This window comes from Pangasianodon hypophthalmus, chromosome 12 (genome assembly GCF_027358585.1).
Source record: "Pangasianodon hypophthalmus isolate fPanHyp1 chromosome 12, fPanHyp1.pri, whole genome shotgun sequence".
NCBI classification, from domain to species: Eukaryota; Metazoa; Chordata; class Actinopteri; order Siluriformes; family Pangasiidae; genus Pangasianodon; species Pangasianodon hypophthalmus.
The window spans coordinates 13,281,968-13,300,314 of record NC_069721.1 but is presented as its reverse complement, the minus strand read 5'-3'; the positions used below and the strand labels follow the sequence as shown (position 1 = coordinate 13,300,314).

Genomic DNA, 18,347 nt, shown 5'->3' with positions numbered 1-18,347 from the left:
ACATGCACGCAAATATATACTTTGTTACATATCTTTTTCAAAATTCTTCTCTATCAACACGTGTTAAGGGAAAAAACTAATGTGTGAGAGTATATAAACATTGCTAATGTAAATAGGTAACATCCATAACACAGAAAAACCCAACACTTCACTATGAAAATGTATTCTACATGAATTTTCCTGTCTGCAGAACTGAAACACAGGCTTTAAAATATTCAACTCTTGTAGCTCGACTCCATTAAAGCAAACAATTATCAAATAACGTCAGATTCTTTTTGAAACGCAATATTCAGATTTAATCAAACTACAAAATCCAAGTTATTTTCCATGCTGTACCTTAAGGAAATCTACTTCACCCAAATTATCCTCTTTAAAGATGGGTTTGTGTTAAATGATTTAATAAGTCTGTACTGTAAAATAAATTATTCTGAAAAGTGATCCTATTAGGGATAGATGACACTTTTCAATTAAATATTGAAAGCATTAAATAGTAAGTAAAAATGAAAAGACCTTAATCAAAATAAAATAGTGTAAATGAACTTGAATTTAATGAATGAATGCATCTTGATTTACACAGACTCTGCCCTAAATTTTTAATTTACCCTCATAAAAGAAACCAACAAGCAAACAAACAAACAAAAAAAAACCCACAACTGGCCTTACACATTTTAGTGCACTTTTGTCGGCACAGGAGAGGCCCTACTGTACTGTCCCACAGTGCAATTATAAATTTAAATGTACAAGGTAGCTATACAAACAAACAAACTCTAATTAAATAAACATTAAGAAACCATTAAAATAGAATTAAATGATTGCACAAAAGTTCTACAGAATCTACAGAACCTAATTGTACCAAAGTCTAATCAGCTACAGAGATTATTATTTCTGTCACATCTTAAATTAAAAAAAAAGAGAAGTAGAATCAGAGGAGAGAGATAGACAGAGAGCGAGAGAGAGCCAACGAGAGAGAGAGAGAGAGAGAATTATATGTATGATACTGGGGCTCTCTCGCACCTATGGACTGACACAGCAAGTCTCAAAGCCATGCTTGGCTTCAAAAGTGAGCAGCACTTTTTTATGTTTACAAAATATAATTATTTATTTTTTCATTCCATCACTTATTTCTTTATTTATTCCTATCCTGACACACTTGGCTTTTGCGTGAAGCCCTCATTGATGACGCCGCTTCCCCCCCACGCTCGTTCTTTTAGTACCGGCAGAAAAAAAATCAAACCGCTCTAAAACAAATTGATGTACTCTTTAATATAGTCGTCACATCATCACAGGGTCCTCACGTCTGCCTTGGTGACAACTGCAGGGCTGCTTAGCTTAGCCGCCATGGCTGACGCTTTGTTGGTCGCTTCAATGATTTATCACAAAAGAGAGAGAGCGCGCGCACGAGAGAGAGGGGCTCTCGATTGAGTCACTGGCACGTTTGATTGACAAGGCCTAATCAGCTTATCTGGGTGCTAATAAAGCTGATGACCTGTGGAGCTGCTCTCTACCTGGCTCTGCATGAACTTTGGGCCCCAGCAAGGGCCCCAGGGGCAGCGGCCCGATTCCTCTCTGCTTATCTAAACGCTGCTGAAATCAATCCCTAATGAGCTGGCTTCATTTTGCCCCATCGATCTGGAGCAGACACTGCTGTGGTGCGCTCAAAGTCCAGTGCAGCTTTAACAGTCACTACAGCCCTTCTGTTTACCTCAGCCATCGGTGTATGCCCGTCTCTCAATAACACACCTTAACGTTTATTTCATTCTCAAGTCAACTGAAGTATTTCCTTGTCAACACGTGAATATTTTAAAGTCTGAGCTCATTGTAAAGGACTGCATTTGTGTATGGCCCAGTGAGAATGTGATGCAACTATTACAAAATATTACAGTCAATTCAGCTGTTGATTTGGCAAACACTTGTCAACTGCAGAAATCCTTGGCTGTGTCCTTGCCTTTGATTGGAGATTGTTTGGTGCTCTCAGGCTCTGGGACATCCCTGATTTAAATACGCTTAAATTGGCTACTTCGTTTCTTCCTCCGTGGCTTCAGGCTTACCCGCCTTGTGTTGAGACTGTTCTAAAGAAGCTCCCTCTCCTAATGACATCCCATACTTTATTTATGAAACAAACAGTGTGCTAAATAGCTCTGCATGTCCACAGTGCACTTTTAATATTTCTCAAAGGGCATGGAGTGCTCCTGACACAACACACTGGGACTCAACACACCAAACTCCCCTCTATGCTCCATATGCTATTAAAACTGGCGCTCATAGCCGTTAGAAATTCAAAACTTTTTTTTTTTTTTTTTTTAGATCTCTCTTCTAATGTTTATATACTGTTTCATAATTGTTTGTAATTTATGTTCTTTCTATCATAAAACATATATTTCATCATTTTACCGTTAAACCTTTGGCTAATAAAAATAAGTTCAAAAATAAAACACTTCATGTTAATATTCTGTAATAAATATACAGACACAATAACGTTTAATTAATTAATTCTAGCTGTCCATCAGCCGACTCATGTACTGAAGGTCAACGCTACTCCCCACACAAAGAGCCAGCTGCTCCTGAACAGCACATATCCTTATGCTTTATGCTATGCTCATGTGTTCACTGTGTGTTCTCCCACACCCAGTCTCTCCCCGTTGGTCCAGTTTTGGTTTTTCTAGTACATTCGGGAAGCGGCAGGTGTGTTTGCGAGCGTGTCAAAGGGCTTGAGCTTTGGGTGAGGAGGTCGGGGATTAGCCGCTCTGGACCGCCGTGGCTCTGCCATGGTCCAGTTAGCACAGAGTAGAGCTGGGCAAACACACAACGTTCAGCTCTCACAGCACACACAGAGAGGAAGGAAGAAAAGACGCACGTCTCGGTGGGTCTCAAGGACACAGGAGTGGTCCTTTAAGAACAAACACACCCCACACAGGAGGTCTGATGCTGCTGTTAAAGCTGACGGACACGGCTTTGGCATGGAGCAGAGGCAGTAGAGAATCAAACGCTCAAGCAAAAGTAATAAAATAAATCTGGATAGAAAAATAACAAAGGGCCTTCACGTTGCGAAGTGAAACCGCTAGAATATTATGCAAGTCAGGAGAAAGAGAGTGCAAGAAAAAAATAATAATAATAAAGCATGAGCTCGGGATGATCTGAAACAAATGAAACTAAATTTTTAAGCAGCGGATGCAGATTGTATTTATGAATTTGTAAGTTCTGCTCGCATGACATCAAAAGCCAGTGGTCTGTGCAACCCTTTCTCGACTTGAATTATTAACACTGTCGATGTCGCACATAAGCCACTCTGCCATTATAGTGTAAATTAACAAACTTTTCAAAACTACAGCGGAAGCCAGAGAAAGCCAGTTGCTTCTTGAAGAAGGAGCTTTGATATGTCTCTGAGGAATACACTCTGCCTCAATAACAGTGGCAGCATCAGGGGAAAAAAAAAACGTATGCCTACAGATTTAATCTATTTCAAATCTAAATTAGCTCATTTTCTTATATTTAAAGATGAAACCTGAGTGGAAGACAGGAATATGATACAGATGGTGGTTTATTTAGAAACTGGTTTATTAAAATACCCCGATCTTTGTTTTTGTTTTTGAAACCACAAAATTGTTAAGGAAAGCCGACATTGTTTATTTCGGTACACCCCCCCAAACCCATATTTTCGAGCCATAATAAAAATCTCCGTCTCACACTGGAAGATGGGAGTATGGGAGATAAGGCTGTGTGTTTTGTGCTCATCTAACACTAAACTGAAGCTCCTGTGCTACCTCGTCTATACACCTCGCTCTCCCTGGCTGCCTTTGATGTGCTCCGCAAAATGTCACCAGTCGTCAAGACCTTTTTTTCCCCCTCGCTAACCTGCATACAAGTGAGACAATTTGCTTTCGCTCATCCCCTACCCACAATGCTTACCGGTTTCCACCGCTATCTGGTAGCCAGCCTCCAGTCTCCTAGATGACCTTTCCAGCCTCTCTGTGTTGTCCAACAGATGTGCTCTCTGAAACAAACCAAGCAAAAAAAGAAAACACAATGAAAGATGAGGAATGTGTCAAAGTGCTAGGACACCATTGAGAGAAACATTAACGTGTTAATTCTTCATATTTAAATCAAACAATTGCTAGAATTCCGCTACAGAATCCTTTTATGCGAAATGCTCTGTATCGAAATGTTTCTAAACACACATCTTTTCTCCTTTTTAATTGAGGTTTGTCTCCACTCGCAGGTTTGTTCTGTGGATGTTCATCGTTACAGGAACTCATTACATCACATTCAGCAATAGGGCAAAGTTTAGCATGGGAGGAAAGACTAATTGAGCTATAATAAATTAACACTCGCAGTTTCAGATTAGCTAATATCAGTATGTTGAACAGACTCAGGGTGCCATAGAAAACCTCATTACACACAAACACATTTCTCCTAATTCTGGCACTTGAGCCATAAAATTGTGCAGTCTCTAAAAGGTCTAATGGGAAAATCCTTGATACAGACTTCAAAATGAGCATTAAGTTCACAAAGCCAAAGGACGCCTAATCCCACTTTAAAAAGCATAAATCTTTGCCTAATTTCAGGTAAAATGTGTGGTCTCTTTGCAGCATTAACAGATATGAATGAACTACGTAATGCTACAGTGTTATAAAAAGTCTGACCTCCAGACAGAAGCAATGAACACAGTATATCATACCAACAATCCATCGGTTCAGCTTTTAAAAGCGTATTGGCCTGCTTTTCAAACCGCCGTTAACAATTACTCCTGTTTACACCATCAGAAAGAAAAAAGGCTAAAAACAGACTGCAGTTCTAGTTAAGCTGTCAAAATATGTACCAGCTAATCACTCCTAGAAAAAAAAAATAGATGAAATACCACTTTTTAAAGTTTGACAATCACAGAGAAGAGAGAGTAGAAAAAAAAGAGTCACTCTGAACTTTTTTTTTTTTCTCCTCCCTTCAGTTGACAGATGTCATTTAAAATTGCAGAAATCCTTTTAATAGTTTCCGGGGTGTGAGAGCTGGAGAAAGAGATAGTGAGAAGATGGGAGGGTATGAGAGTGAGAGAATGGGAGAGAGAGAAAAAGTGAGAGAGGGAGAGAGGGAAAGAGGGAGAAAAAAAAGGAGAAAGATGGGGGTGGTGTACGCAAAGGGAAAAGGGAGTCGGCTGTGCCTAATGAGCCCCTCTGGATCAGCGGAGATGGAGGGGACGTATTGACATGCAATGCTTAAGCTAATACACCTAGACCACGGATGTGTGCCTGTGTGCCTGGGAGCACGAGGCAGCCAGGGATACTGACAGAGCAGCTCGCTTCAAAGAGCTCAAGTGATTAGTATGTTATCATTACCATTCGAAACGTGATTTCCCTATTCCCTCTCGGCAAAGGTGACACGTCTCGGGGAGACGGCCAGCAGACTTGCGCGGTGAAAAGCCACTTCAAAGCCTTTCCTTGAATTTTTCTCCCTTTTTGCGCTCATTTCCCCTCTCCCTCTCTGTGTCTGCTACAGGAGAGGTGGGGGTTTTTGGGATGGCAGTTTCCATTGTGGGAGGGGATCGTTAGAATTATGCACTCGTGCTCGAAGCATACAGGAGCAGAGCTGAGGGTGAAGGTGGCCACACAGATGCTGTGACGACACTACGCTGTTCTGCAGCTAGTTTCTCTCAGAAGCCAAAAAAGGAGGGCTGAAAAAAAAAAAATCCCAAAGACTACCTGGAAGTCTAAAATAAGAGGAGGGACTAGGGTCTCACTGTGGTCTTTGCTACATTAACTGTAGACATGGGCAATGTCATAAGTCATAACGCGGGAAGCTGCCAAATCCTGACTCTAAGCTATTTGGAGGTTCACGCAGGAATCCAGGTAGGCCTGCATACATATGGAAAATCAGACACAGCAACAGAAACACAATAATTACACAAATACAGTACACATATGTATCAGTCACCTATATACCCAGACAAGACTGACCTGAATAAAAGATTTTTTTTTCTGGTTTACTCGCTTTGAGAGCAACAGGCTGTCATCAAAATCGTTCCAGAGTTCAACAGAAGCTGCCTTAAAAGAGTGCATGATAAATATTGGTGTGTCAATGAGCGTGTTCCTGTGTGCCCCTTTCCATTTCTGCTTATTCATTTATTCCTTTTTATCCAGTACCCCCCCACCCCCCAAAAAAAAAAAAAATCTTAGAAGCTATAACCGTATATTTTTTTGTTTTGTATCTCTTTTTCAAGAAGAATTCACTTGTAAGTTATTAACAGGGAGCCAGGAACAATGTAGCTGCTTGCTCAAAAGAACTCTCCTCCCTTTTCTCTCCTTTTTTCCCCCCAATATCAAACACAAGCACTTACTATCGCAATTTTCAAAAGTTCAGATTCCTTATTATTCCATTAAGCGGCAAGAGTCAAAGTGAATAATGATGACAGCTGTGATTTGGGCTGACGATGTGATCTACATGGTTTGTTTGGGACTTGTAAGACGTGGAATTACAAGTGTCAAACAGCTGTGAGTATGGGTGCTAAATATTTAAACATGTTTTCCAGTGGAGGAAAAGGAGTTTTTTTTAAAAGCATGATAAGTGTAGATAAGATATGCGGTCTTTGAGGAAAATTCAGGAAAACAGAAGGGAAAGGTGAAATGCGCAGTGGAGGAAAATCAAACCTAATTTAACCCATTCTAACAGACAAAGTGTGTGAGAACAATGAAGGTGTCTTCTGACCCAAGGCTAATCCATACTCCCTGTTTGTTTGCTGATGTGGAAGAAAGACAAAAAGCACAAAAACTAGGAAATAAAAACACAAGTCAAGGATAGCAACGTCTTGAGAATTGTGAGGGGTTCTAAATTATGGATGCAGGAGAATTGGGTGGCTTTTGCATCAGTGGGATTATTCATCTCTGAAAAGCAAAAAAAAAAAAAAAAAAAAAAAAATCTAAACAATGCTACAAAAGATACCACCAAAAACAGACAGGCACACAAATACAGCGGCTCGCTCGGTCACAAACACATAAACAAAGACTGACTTGCTCACGCACTCACTCTCTCATGCACGTGTACACACACACACACACACACACACACACACACACACACACACACACACACACACACACACAAACAAATAATGTAACTAAGAATTTATCCAAACAAATTATTCACATTCAAATTAATTCTCAAATGTAGTGAAATTATTGTCTGCAATTCTATAACAAGCCAGCACTATTTATTTATTATTTTTTTTTAGATATTTAGTGGTTTTAAGATTTCTTTTTTTATAATTCAGTTATAATTCAAAGTCAACTACACACAAAAGTGTTCTGGAAACTGAAAGAAGGGCTGCTGTTATAAAATCTGAAGATCTTTTAATTGAATCTTATACAGGGGTTTTCACACTTTGCCTTTCATGGGGTTTGCGGCAGTGGCTGGACTGTTTAGATCTGACATCTGAAACACATTTTAGTACTGAATACATTTGAACATTTTCGCCAAAGAACTGGTGTATCAAAAAATTGCATCATGAACACTACTATCTCTGTAGATAAGCAATCGCTAGCTAAACGCTTTTACAAGGCTAGGAAAGAGAAGACATACGAAGCGGTCTGGAGCAATGTATGGATGGCGACGAGATTTCTTTGTGAATGGAGATGTTCAGATATCACAGTCTGTGTTATGCGGCTGCATGTGGCTATGATTAGGGGAATCCCAAGTAGAAAAAAAAAAAGCATTTGAATGCGCTTGCATGCACACACACAAGTTTGAATGGCAGTTTTCTGCCATAATGTGCATTATCGCTAAGTCCGATGTATACAATGAAAACAAAAGCTTTTCAAATCACTCTCTAATCTCTTCCAAAACTAATGTTACATTAGCATCAGCTTTACAGAGGATCCAGATACACTGTTCCCTTCAGTGTCACTAATACTGCATTCACAAACTGCGGGAAAAAAGAAAAAAAAAAAAAGAAAAAAAAAAGAGGAATGCCGATTTGGCCTGCTGTGGTTTTGAAAATCAGAGCCACATGCTAAACGCGAATATCACCTGATCCTGCATATTTTTCATTAATGTATTAACAGCTGTGATTCTTGACAAGTTACAAGCTGTATTAAATTAAAGCATTTTGCAGTAACATAAAAAATAAAAAAAAAAAACAGGGAGACATATTATTAGGTTATAATATTAGTAGGACTATATTACAGGCAGTATTATAAGCATGTGGGAGCTGACTGACATTTAAAAGTGTTCACACCCCCATCTGTCCTCAATTCCTTTAAAATCATGTTGTGTTTCCATTTTAAATGTTGGTACATGTTTTGTCAGTTTGACCAATCATCACTTTTCAGATGTGTGACAAGATGGTTCGGTTGAAATCCACTGAGCAATACACAGAGCCGCGTCTTGTTGACATTCATTCAAAAGCAAATGGTAGAAATTAGATTAGCGCTTTCTTCAACTGCAATGAAAGAGGAAAACAAGTAGAAGATTCGGGGAAACAGATGAGTAAAATTGGAGGAGGGCTTACCTCTTCTCGTAACTTTATCAACTGCCTCATGAAGGCACAGAAACAGATGGAAAAGGAAAAAGAGAGAGAGAGAGAAAGGGGGAAAGAAAAAGAGATAACAAATGAGACATGGCATGAAGCAGGTCAGTCATGCAGCTAGGTACAGAATTAACCTTGATGATTTATCTGTTTGCATGGTAGAAATCAAAGACAAGCACGTTAGACTAAGCTAAACGCAAGACTTGTGCTGACTCTTCTGAAAAGAAAAAAAGATCAAGTTTGCTTTCGCTGTCACATTACACACAAAGAGTGGGAATGGAGTTCTCTGCTCACGATGTCTAAACTATCATCATCAAGAAAGAAAGGAAGAAAAAAAGAGCCACATCACAGAACTAGAAATGACCAAAAAAATAAAAATTCACACAGTAAAGTGGAAAAACAGTACCAAAAGAGTGAGTACAGTACATGTAGACTTGAACTACAATGCTATGGGTTTTACACAAAGAAAAAAATAAATCAGGTAATACATCTGTTACTTCAATTTTGACCAGTCACATCTGGCACAGTGTTAATAAATCATACTGTCTAGTGCCGCTGTTTTTATGCAGCCTGTATTACATTAACTAGACGTTAACTAAAACTCTGATTGCAATGTTAAGCTAATATAGCGTGTTCTATAATTATATATTTACTGGCATTTCTAATCATCTACTCATCCACTATGCGATTTGATCACCATATCAAATCCGTAACTTCATGACATTATTTTCAGTGATGGCGTCATACACTCAGGTGAGACATATCTAGTTTGAGTTTGACAAAGGGACACTTTTCTGTCATCTTAAAACTTTTTTTTTTTTGGTGTCAGCTTCTTTTTTAAACATGCCATGTCATCATTTCGCTAATCCGACCAGGAAGAGTATATAAAATAATTTTTAAAAAATCTATGAGATTCTTCTCTGAGTTAATATTTCTAGCCCTGTAGCTAGCCTCTGGTCTGATGAGCTGCCTTCAGCTAAATAATTTACATAAATGCATGTGATTGGATGGCTTGGTTCATGTTTAGACTTTTTTTTTTTTTTTTTTTAACATTTATCAGCTCTTCTATAGTATTTTTTTTCCAAGTACTCACTCAGTCTGCTTAAATACAGCCATCACAGTTTAATTTCCTCCTATTGTTCAAAAGCTAAGTTACATCATACTGGAAATCCTATTAGCAACAATAGCCATATGTCTCTCTTTTCACTACAAAACTGGGTTTATATTATTGAAACATTGACTTATGAGTAGTTATGTATGTGGTTTTATTGTAACATACTGTATAAACACATATAAATCCATAAAAATATACAGTACTGTGCAAAAGCCTTAGGTACCCTATTTTTTTTTCTTTGTACGAACTTTGTTATAGATTTTTATTTTATGACTACTACATTATTGATTCAGTACAAAAACATTTTAGATTTCCAAACATTAGTTTTCCAGCACAATATTAAATGTTACAGAAAAATGTTTGTATGTCAGTAAAGAAAGCAGCACATTACATAAGAGACCACTTTTAAGACAAAAAAAAATAATGAAGGCTGCTGGGTTTTGCTGCAAAAATAAGAAGCAAGTGTGACAGTCAAAGTCTCCAGAAGAACTGTGGCTGCTTCTGCAAGATGCTCAGTAACACTTACAGCTCATTTCCTTATAAAACTGCACACATTGTACCTGAGACTACTATTTTTTTTTTAAAGCGAAGAATCGTAACACCAAATATTGACTTTGTTTCATTTATTACAGTTTACTGCTCTTTATAGTATTTTTTTTAATGCAGAAACATTTAATTTCATTATTTTTGAAGGCATCTTTGCTCTACAGCATTTCTTTGCATGTGCCTAAGACCTTTGCACAGTCCTGTATATTTTGTCATATTTTTAAAATTTTATAACAAGCTCCCCACATCAGTAAAATGTTCTTGGCAGAGAATGAGCAGTGCTTATCATGAATACACAGCACATTCAGCAAAGAAGAGGAAGGACAAGTTTCTTAACTTGTCAGCCATTGCAGGTGATTTTTTTAATCTCCATTTCGTGTGTGAGATTAAAGGTTAACAGATCTAAAGGGAGGCTCTGGGCCATTATTAGACCTCTTTCATCTCTCTTTTGTGGGTGCTGGTCATTTTGAATTTTTCTATTTTTAAATCATTTGCTATCATATCAGAAGAGGCTGGAGCACTTGCATTATAAATTATAAACTTGATCTGAGACAAAAATAAATATAAAAATGCGAGGCGTATTGGACTGATGTGTAAATGCGATGGTGTCGCCGCAGTCGGTGACGACGGAGTCTGTGTGGAGCTGAAGCGTTTCCTCATGCATGCTGTCGACTGAAGACAAAGCAAAAGACCGGAGCTCCGAACACTACACAAAGTAAACAGGATACTAATTTCGTCAGCTCACAAAATAATTTTACCACAGAAAGAAACAATCTAACAGACGTATCTATTGAAAATGGAAAAGGAAGAATGTGAATAATGTTTGTAAATATTATTAGAAATAGTTCTAATATGATGAAAAATATTTATTGAATTTAAATTGTACTAGACATAATTTATTACAATGTATATTCTGTTATTTCCTATATAAGCTCTTTCAAAGTAATGCATGGCTGTAAACATGTCAGTGTTAGTAGTCTAAATACACAAACATTTCTGCTGTAAGAAATAAACCTCACTAAGACTCTGAGTGTGTTTTATTTTTAAGGTTGGCATTCATCATTCTAAAAATTAAAACTACACTACAGATGTGCATTTTTAAATTTGTGCAAGCCGAACCTAGCCGTTGCTACAACAACATCTCATTGAGGAGCAAACAAAACCTGTTCAATCATATTTGTGCTGCTTGGACGACTGGGAGCCTTCACTGAGGATTTGCATGGGGGACTTTAAGCTTGGGTTTGTTCTTTTAAACTTTGATTCTTCTTCATTCATAAAGCAGAAGAACAAATCCATTTTTTAGCATTACCTGATCTTACTATCCTGAGTTTGTGGGGGGATGGGGGAGGGATGGAAAGCCATAAAATGTCATAATTACGCTTGAACGTTCCATCCTAGTATTTTGTGAGCCAGTATTTAAAATTGCACTGTGACAATTTTTATGTTATGATAATTAATGGATTTTCAAACAATGATTTTTTTTTTTTGTTCAATACAGAATTCGATTATCTATTTCCTTTGTAGGCTGGAAAATCTGCTCTGCGCCAGCTTAAACCAGCACAATCTCTTGTGGCCAAGCCTTCTGCTGTGACTGAAATCAAAACTATTCCATAGAGTGTTTGTGTGCACAAAATGTGTGTGCTTCCCCACAGGTATATGGGTGTGTGTGGTAACGTCTGTTTTGGGTGGGAAGGGTGGAGGAGGGTGCAATGGCAGACCATCACATTATTACAAAAAAATTGCGATAGTGCCAATTCGGTCTCTGTCCGCATACAGATAACAAATAAATGCAGAACTCTATTAAACCATTTTTCAGCCATTATCGCAGGTCCAACATGGCATTTTCAGAACTTATAACAGCTCCCTATTTACTTAGCTATAAATCCTTTCCATGTAACGAACAGATTTGTGAGCAATAATACTCTGCTCAGCTAGAGCTATATGAAATGATCCTGACCTCTTTCAGATCATCAGGAATTAAATTGACCAACTTGCCCCAGCTCCCCCATCTCCTCCTTTCCACTCTATCACTCCCGTCTCGCTCAATTAAAAAACTTTGAAGTTGCAAGCACTCCACTCGCAGCACGGCCGAGTCTTCTACTCCCAAAGTTTTTAAAATGGAAATGAAGTAGGTATGGCACCTGGAAAAGGGGGTGAGAGGGGTGAGACTCGACTCCATATTTTCTGTTCACTTTAGCTTTTTAATGTGAACTAAAAACGAGAATTCTCGATTACTAAACAAGGCATCATCTGCTATCAGTCTCAGCTGACAAACAATTCATAAGGACAGGAAAGAAAACAGAAGAGTTTTCAATAAAAAAAGAAACAATATAATAATTTATATTATATATTATTTATAAAATCATCATCCTGGTTAGGAGTGGGACATATGAAAAAATGATCATATCACAATTCTTGAAGGCATTTCAACGATACGAGATATGTATCAAGATATTTAGGTTTGCCAGGAATACAGCAGTGTTGCATGTAAAAAAAAAAATTATTTATTATATATACAATGTTATTTTTTCTTTTTTTTTAATTAATTTTTTTTTTAATTTAATACATTTATTTTTGTATATTTCTATATAATACATTTTTATATTTAGAAATAAAATATCATTTATTTAAAGACATTAAAACTGAAAAAATAGATTCTTTTAACCATTTTTTAAATAATATTTGATATACCCAGTTTACTGGAGTTATTGTTTTTTTTGTAACAGGACTTAAAAAATAAGCAGGTTTTTTTTTTTTATTCATCTAAAGATGAAGTTAACCAAAAATTATAATATCACATTAGCTGCTTCTAGTCAGTTTGCAATTATAAAAAAAAATTAACTTAAAAAATAACAATATCGCAGAAAAGCATACCTTAGCAGACATAATTTATCACGATATTGATATTGTATCATCATATTGCCCAGCCCTAGTCCTGGTAGAGGTAACCTGACCAGCTCATTTTTTCCTGTGCTTTGGTTGTTGGTTAGTTGTTAATTTTTGAAGCGTAAAGCAGAAGTGCTCACTGTTTTGAAGCCAAGGAGCCCTTTAACTAGAAAATAAATTCTGTATGCACTCAGCACACATTTATGTACATAATTCCACCATTCAAATATTAAGCCATAGAGCCTTTTATATCTGAACTTTGTTTTTTGAGATTTTGATTAAACCCGTTCACTTTAATTGACCAGTCAAACAGGCTAATAATAGATAAAATAATTTTAATAAGACTTAAATAAATCTTCAGTAATGATCGAAATAATTGTGACTTGGTTACTAAATGACGATAAGGACTTTTGCCAGACAAGGGAACAGAGACAGAGTATGTTGTTCCTTTAGCAGTAATTTTATACGAATTGTCAATGTCAGAATTGTCACTAAATAAGGCAGCTTTGGGGTTACATCTACTCCTTAACTCCTGTATAAATGTCACAAACACTGTTTTTGGGCGACTAGTTTGGAGGAAGTCTGCATATCAATTATGGATCTAGGCTAAGCTTACATATGTTAGTAAGATGTGCAGTGAATGGGTTGGTATTGAAATGATGAGCAGGAAATCAAAAAAAAGCATAACAGATTTTATTTAGCTGATTTTTGCTAATAATTTTTTACAGATGCACTGCACTTTCACAATATGACCATATAAAAACCAAACATGTTTTCTGTATGTGTGTAGGACAATTAAACTGCAGTATAAATGTTTGCAGTATAGATGATGCAGGCTAAAAGCACTTGTGTTGATATCCCAATTTACTGGGGTTATTGTTTTTGTAACAGGACTTAAAAGATAAGCAGGACTTTTTTTGTGTTGTTTTTTTCGTCTTTGGCATGAATAAATTTGAATAAATCATTCCAATTTTTGAAGACTGTTTTTCTCTTTACCAGATTTCTGTCATGTCACTTATAATTGAGCTGTGCACACAAAGATATCGAGTCGGACAATCGGTATAAAGCAAAAGTCTAAATCACAAATAGAAGTTTCAGAAACACTACTCATCTTCATTCTTTATTGTCTCACGATGATGTATATTTATGATCCCTACATTACAGTTTTATATAGAGTGTTTACTCTATTCTGCAACCCGACATTACATCAACATGGCTGTTTTACCACAACATATATTGTGTTCTTGACTTTGTGAGGTTCTCACCCCCACCACGTGTGCTTAAAAGACTGTGAAAGCTGCAGATTTTCTTTTTCTTTTTTTTTTTTTAGGAGGATAGAGGGGGGTCATTTTGAGAAAAGATAAGCACTCAGACGGATGGAGAACAGCTGGGCGAAAGGGCCAATACGTCCCAATCTGGTGTACCCAGACCACGGTCAGAGCCCGGAGCCCATTCAGTACTGGCCAGCTTTGCATTAAACAGTGTTGCTTCCACATGACTGGGTGCCAATAGCAGAGAGGCTGTGTATGTGAGAGAAGGGGACCCTAACGGCCCCAGAGCAGCCACCCACACCGGGAGCCCAAAGCTCCTGATTAGCTCCCTACCTGACTCTCTGAGGAGCTCCCATCATCCCCCAGGAGCTCGTTCCGCACCTCATCACTGTAGGCAATACGTGACCTTTTCTGCAATGAGGGGAGAGAAAGAGAACAAGAGAAAGAGGGAGAAGGGGAGAGAGGGAGGAAGACCAAGGAAAGGAAGACGAGAGTAAAGGAGGGGGGAAAGAGAAAGAAAAACAAGTTTTAGTTCAGATGCATTGAAAAATCACACATATTTCTGAAGCACGAGAGCCCCCTAATGGATTAATACATGAAACAAATGTTTACATCTGACAATCTTTACACTGTGTGTTGTACTTATGAGTGAGTGAGTGTAAATGTTTGCTTGTGTTCATATAGTCATTTTGGTTCAAGTGAATTGGAAAGCCACGGAAATAATGGAAAATGCCTCCTTCCACTTAAATAAATAAAAAGTGAAGAATGGTGAACCATAGGAGGAGGCAAAGGCAGGGAGCATATTAGAAAAGTGTGAGTTGTCAGAGGGAAATGTGTTCTGGGGGCTGTCACCGCTGTCAGTGCTGTACTCTGGCAGGCCCTGTGATAATGCACAGCCAAGCAGCTAGACAGAGAATAATTCATCACCCAGGTTGACGCGATTGGCGTGCCATCAGATTCGGGCTCGCTCTCCCCTGGTCTTCTCCGCTACACACCGGAGAGAGAGGGATGCCATGTCCAAGAACGAAAAGAGAAAAGAAAACAGGCACACCCATACGCCCACGCACATACACTTCAGAGTGTGCCACCTTGAATTCTGAAAGAGCACAAGCTGTGTATGGTGTGTTTACAAAACCAGCAAACCTCTTCAAATACCCTCCAAACTAAACACACAGTGGCAGTAAGAAATAAATAGTGTTTACTGAGACTGCTTCCCCCTGCTCTGTTCACTGCTGCTGTGTGGCTGGACAAACTAAAAACCCACAAGCAAGTTCAATAATAATAATAATAATAATAATAATAATAATAATAACAAAAGTATGAATAACAATTATTATTATTATTATTATTATTAACATCTGCATAACCCAAGATACAGGATCAAGGAGGCAAAAAAAGTCCAAGGTATTTAATTTTAATGCAATATTGTGACTTTTCTTCTTCATATTATCAGGTAATAATATGCTGCTAAGGTTTTTTTCCTCCCAATGTTTACCAAGACAAAGATAATTATATTTGCATATCAGTTAAAAAAATAGCAAAAAAAGTCTTTTCAATTTACTGAAAAATGCATTGTTTAAAAACAAGATTATTATAGAGGCATAATAGATCTACAAACATACAGGGCAAAAAAAAAAAAAAAAAAAAGCAAATTCAATCAAGAATACTAAAAAAAATAAAAATGTCATTATGGACCAACAGAGCTGTGATATTTTTGTCTATTTTGATCAGTAATTGTTAATGATCTGTCCTCACAGGAGACACCCTGACACACTACAGGGAAAGAAAAACACCCACGTGTTCCATTTGAGTTGAGTTTCATCTTAAAGAACAGCGGCATAACTTTGGGGAATGTCGGCTCACTGGTAATTGAAACTGGAAGCCTTGGAGAACACTTTATTTGAACACATACGCTGACATTTTCTGCAACACAACCACGCTGTTTTGTTTCATTCTGTTGTTTCTAAATAGCAGTTTGTTGAGCCTCAGAGCATCAACTTCTTTGGCAATGCAACCTTTGAGTGGGGCGCTCACAAAAAGAATGGCAAATGTAGCTTTAAGTCATGGACGATGAAAAGCTTGTGATTGAAACAAATAGGGATGTCTTTCCCAAACCATTTAGACCATTTCAAAACTCCCCTGCAGTCAAACAAGCCATGTGATGATTATCCCTCCTTCATCTACAGCACAGAAGATGGTCAATGCTGACTGAAAATGCCTTAAACCTTGGAAATTCTTTGATTAGTGATACGTTGGATTAGTTACTCTGACATTAGACGTTAAACAGCAGTATAATACTTTTCCCCTACTTGCACATCTTTTAATTCAGCAGCAAGCACCATTAGTTAGTGCTTCAGCTCCTGCCAGCGTATGCTGCACTTAATAATGGGTAGCAATACCCTACAATCACTTCATGTTCAGCTAATGTGAAAGACATTATTAAACCAGTAATAGGGTGAGCACTTTAAATCAGTTGATTTTAACTTCCTCATACCATATACAACATGGTGAAACTGGAACCACTTAAAACTGCAGAAAAGCATGAAACCAAAGGAAGACACTTTGTAATCTAAAAAGAATGAGCACTTTCACAGATGTCTTATTGCTACGGAAAGGAAATGAAAAATCTTTTAATCTGGTTTGTTTCTTTTTGTCACTTTTTCCCTAATCTTGAGTGAGAATTTGCTTCTATTCCCGGAACGACAGGTTGAGATACAAAGATCCAGCTTAAGCTTATGCAAAGTGGTCTGTCTGTCATTTATAACACATGCATCTCGTCAACTGGAGAACTTCCTGTCAAAAAAAAAACATTTAATAAGTCAGTTGACAGGAATAAAAACAAAAAAAAATCATAAAATAAAATCATGCACAACATTCATATTGAAGATGCATATTAATACGTATTGAATACACATCTCTAAAAAAGTCTATGTTATGTCTCATGGCTTACCTCATAGAATGCTATCAATAATTAAAAATCATATTTGTTGAAAAACAACCCAATTTTTCCTCTTTCCTCACACTCTTTTTTTATTTTCACTGTAAAAAAGATACACTAGTAAGTAAGGTACCTTGTCGGCTACAAAAATAAACAGTTCATTAGATTGGCTGTTAAAGGCGTGAAAACACCCACGGGCAGAGTTTAATGAGAGGCCCTGATGCGACTCTGCAAATGTGTTTCTTCCACTTCTCCGCTCTTTATTTTCACCCCACGCACACAGTTGGTGGCAAACCATGAAGAGTAATTAATGATATTTAATTTACAATTTACAAAGTGTATCTCATTGAGTATTTCTCACCAGTGGAAAAAAATGTCTGCCCAGTTCTGATTTTGACTTAAATTGGCATTTAACCTATTCTTTCTGCCCATAATAATGTTTAAGAGGAAGTAACACTGCATGTGTGAAAAACACCATAAACACCCTCCATATATATATATATATATATATATATATATATATATATATATATATATATATATATATATATATATATATATATATATATATATATAGAGAGAGAGAGAGAGAGAGATATGTACATATATATGTATATATGTACAGATTGAGAAAACTGAATACACGGCACAAAACTGAATATTGTACGTAATGTATGGCTGATGGTCACAAGTGAATCAGTGGGAGCGGTGCGACGGAGGGATGAAGTGTTTTAGCGGTTAAAGAAAGCAAAGGCTTTTTCAAGCAGGCTGCAGTATCACAACAGAGTCTTAAATAATGCATCACATCCTAGCAGGGGGCTAACACTCTCCACAGGCCAAAAGAACAGCATGCACACACACACACAAATGTTTTCTGCAGCACACACACACAGACACATACATATATATATGTGTGTGTCTGTGTGTGCGTGTGTGTGAGATTATATATATATATATAAGAGTATATATATATATATACACACATACACGCACACACACACACGCACACGCACGCACACGCACACACACGCACACACACGCACATATATAGAAACGCACACATACACAATTTTTTAGGTACAA

General features: G+C 37.4%; 1 protein-coding gene across 5 annotated transcripts in view; it reads right to left on the bottom strand.

Moving 5' to 3' along the window:
• The window catches only part of vti1a (vesicle transport through interaction with t-SNAREs 1A), a 110,020-nt gene that overhangs the window by 76,882 nt on the left and 14,791 nt on the right, over positions 1 to 18,347 (bottom strand). For 3 of the 5 annotated variants that reach the window (XM_026915485.3, XM_053238387.1, XM_026915482.3), the window contains exons 4-6: positions 14,660 to 14,737; positions 8,492 to 8,512; positions 3,907 to 3,991 (exon numbers count right to left, since the gene is read on the bottom strand). In XM_026915485.3, the coding sequence (XP_026771286.1) occupies positions 3,907 to 3,991; positions 8,492 to 8,512; positions 14,660 to 14,737 (184 nt within the window). The remainder of the gene's footprint in view (positions 1 to 3,906; positions 3,992 to 8,491; positions 8,513 to 14,659; positions 14,738 to 18,347) is intronic. The other 2 variants (XM_026915486.3, XM_026915483.3) reach the window with 1 other exon arrangement.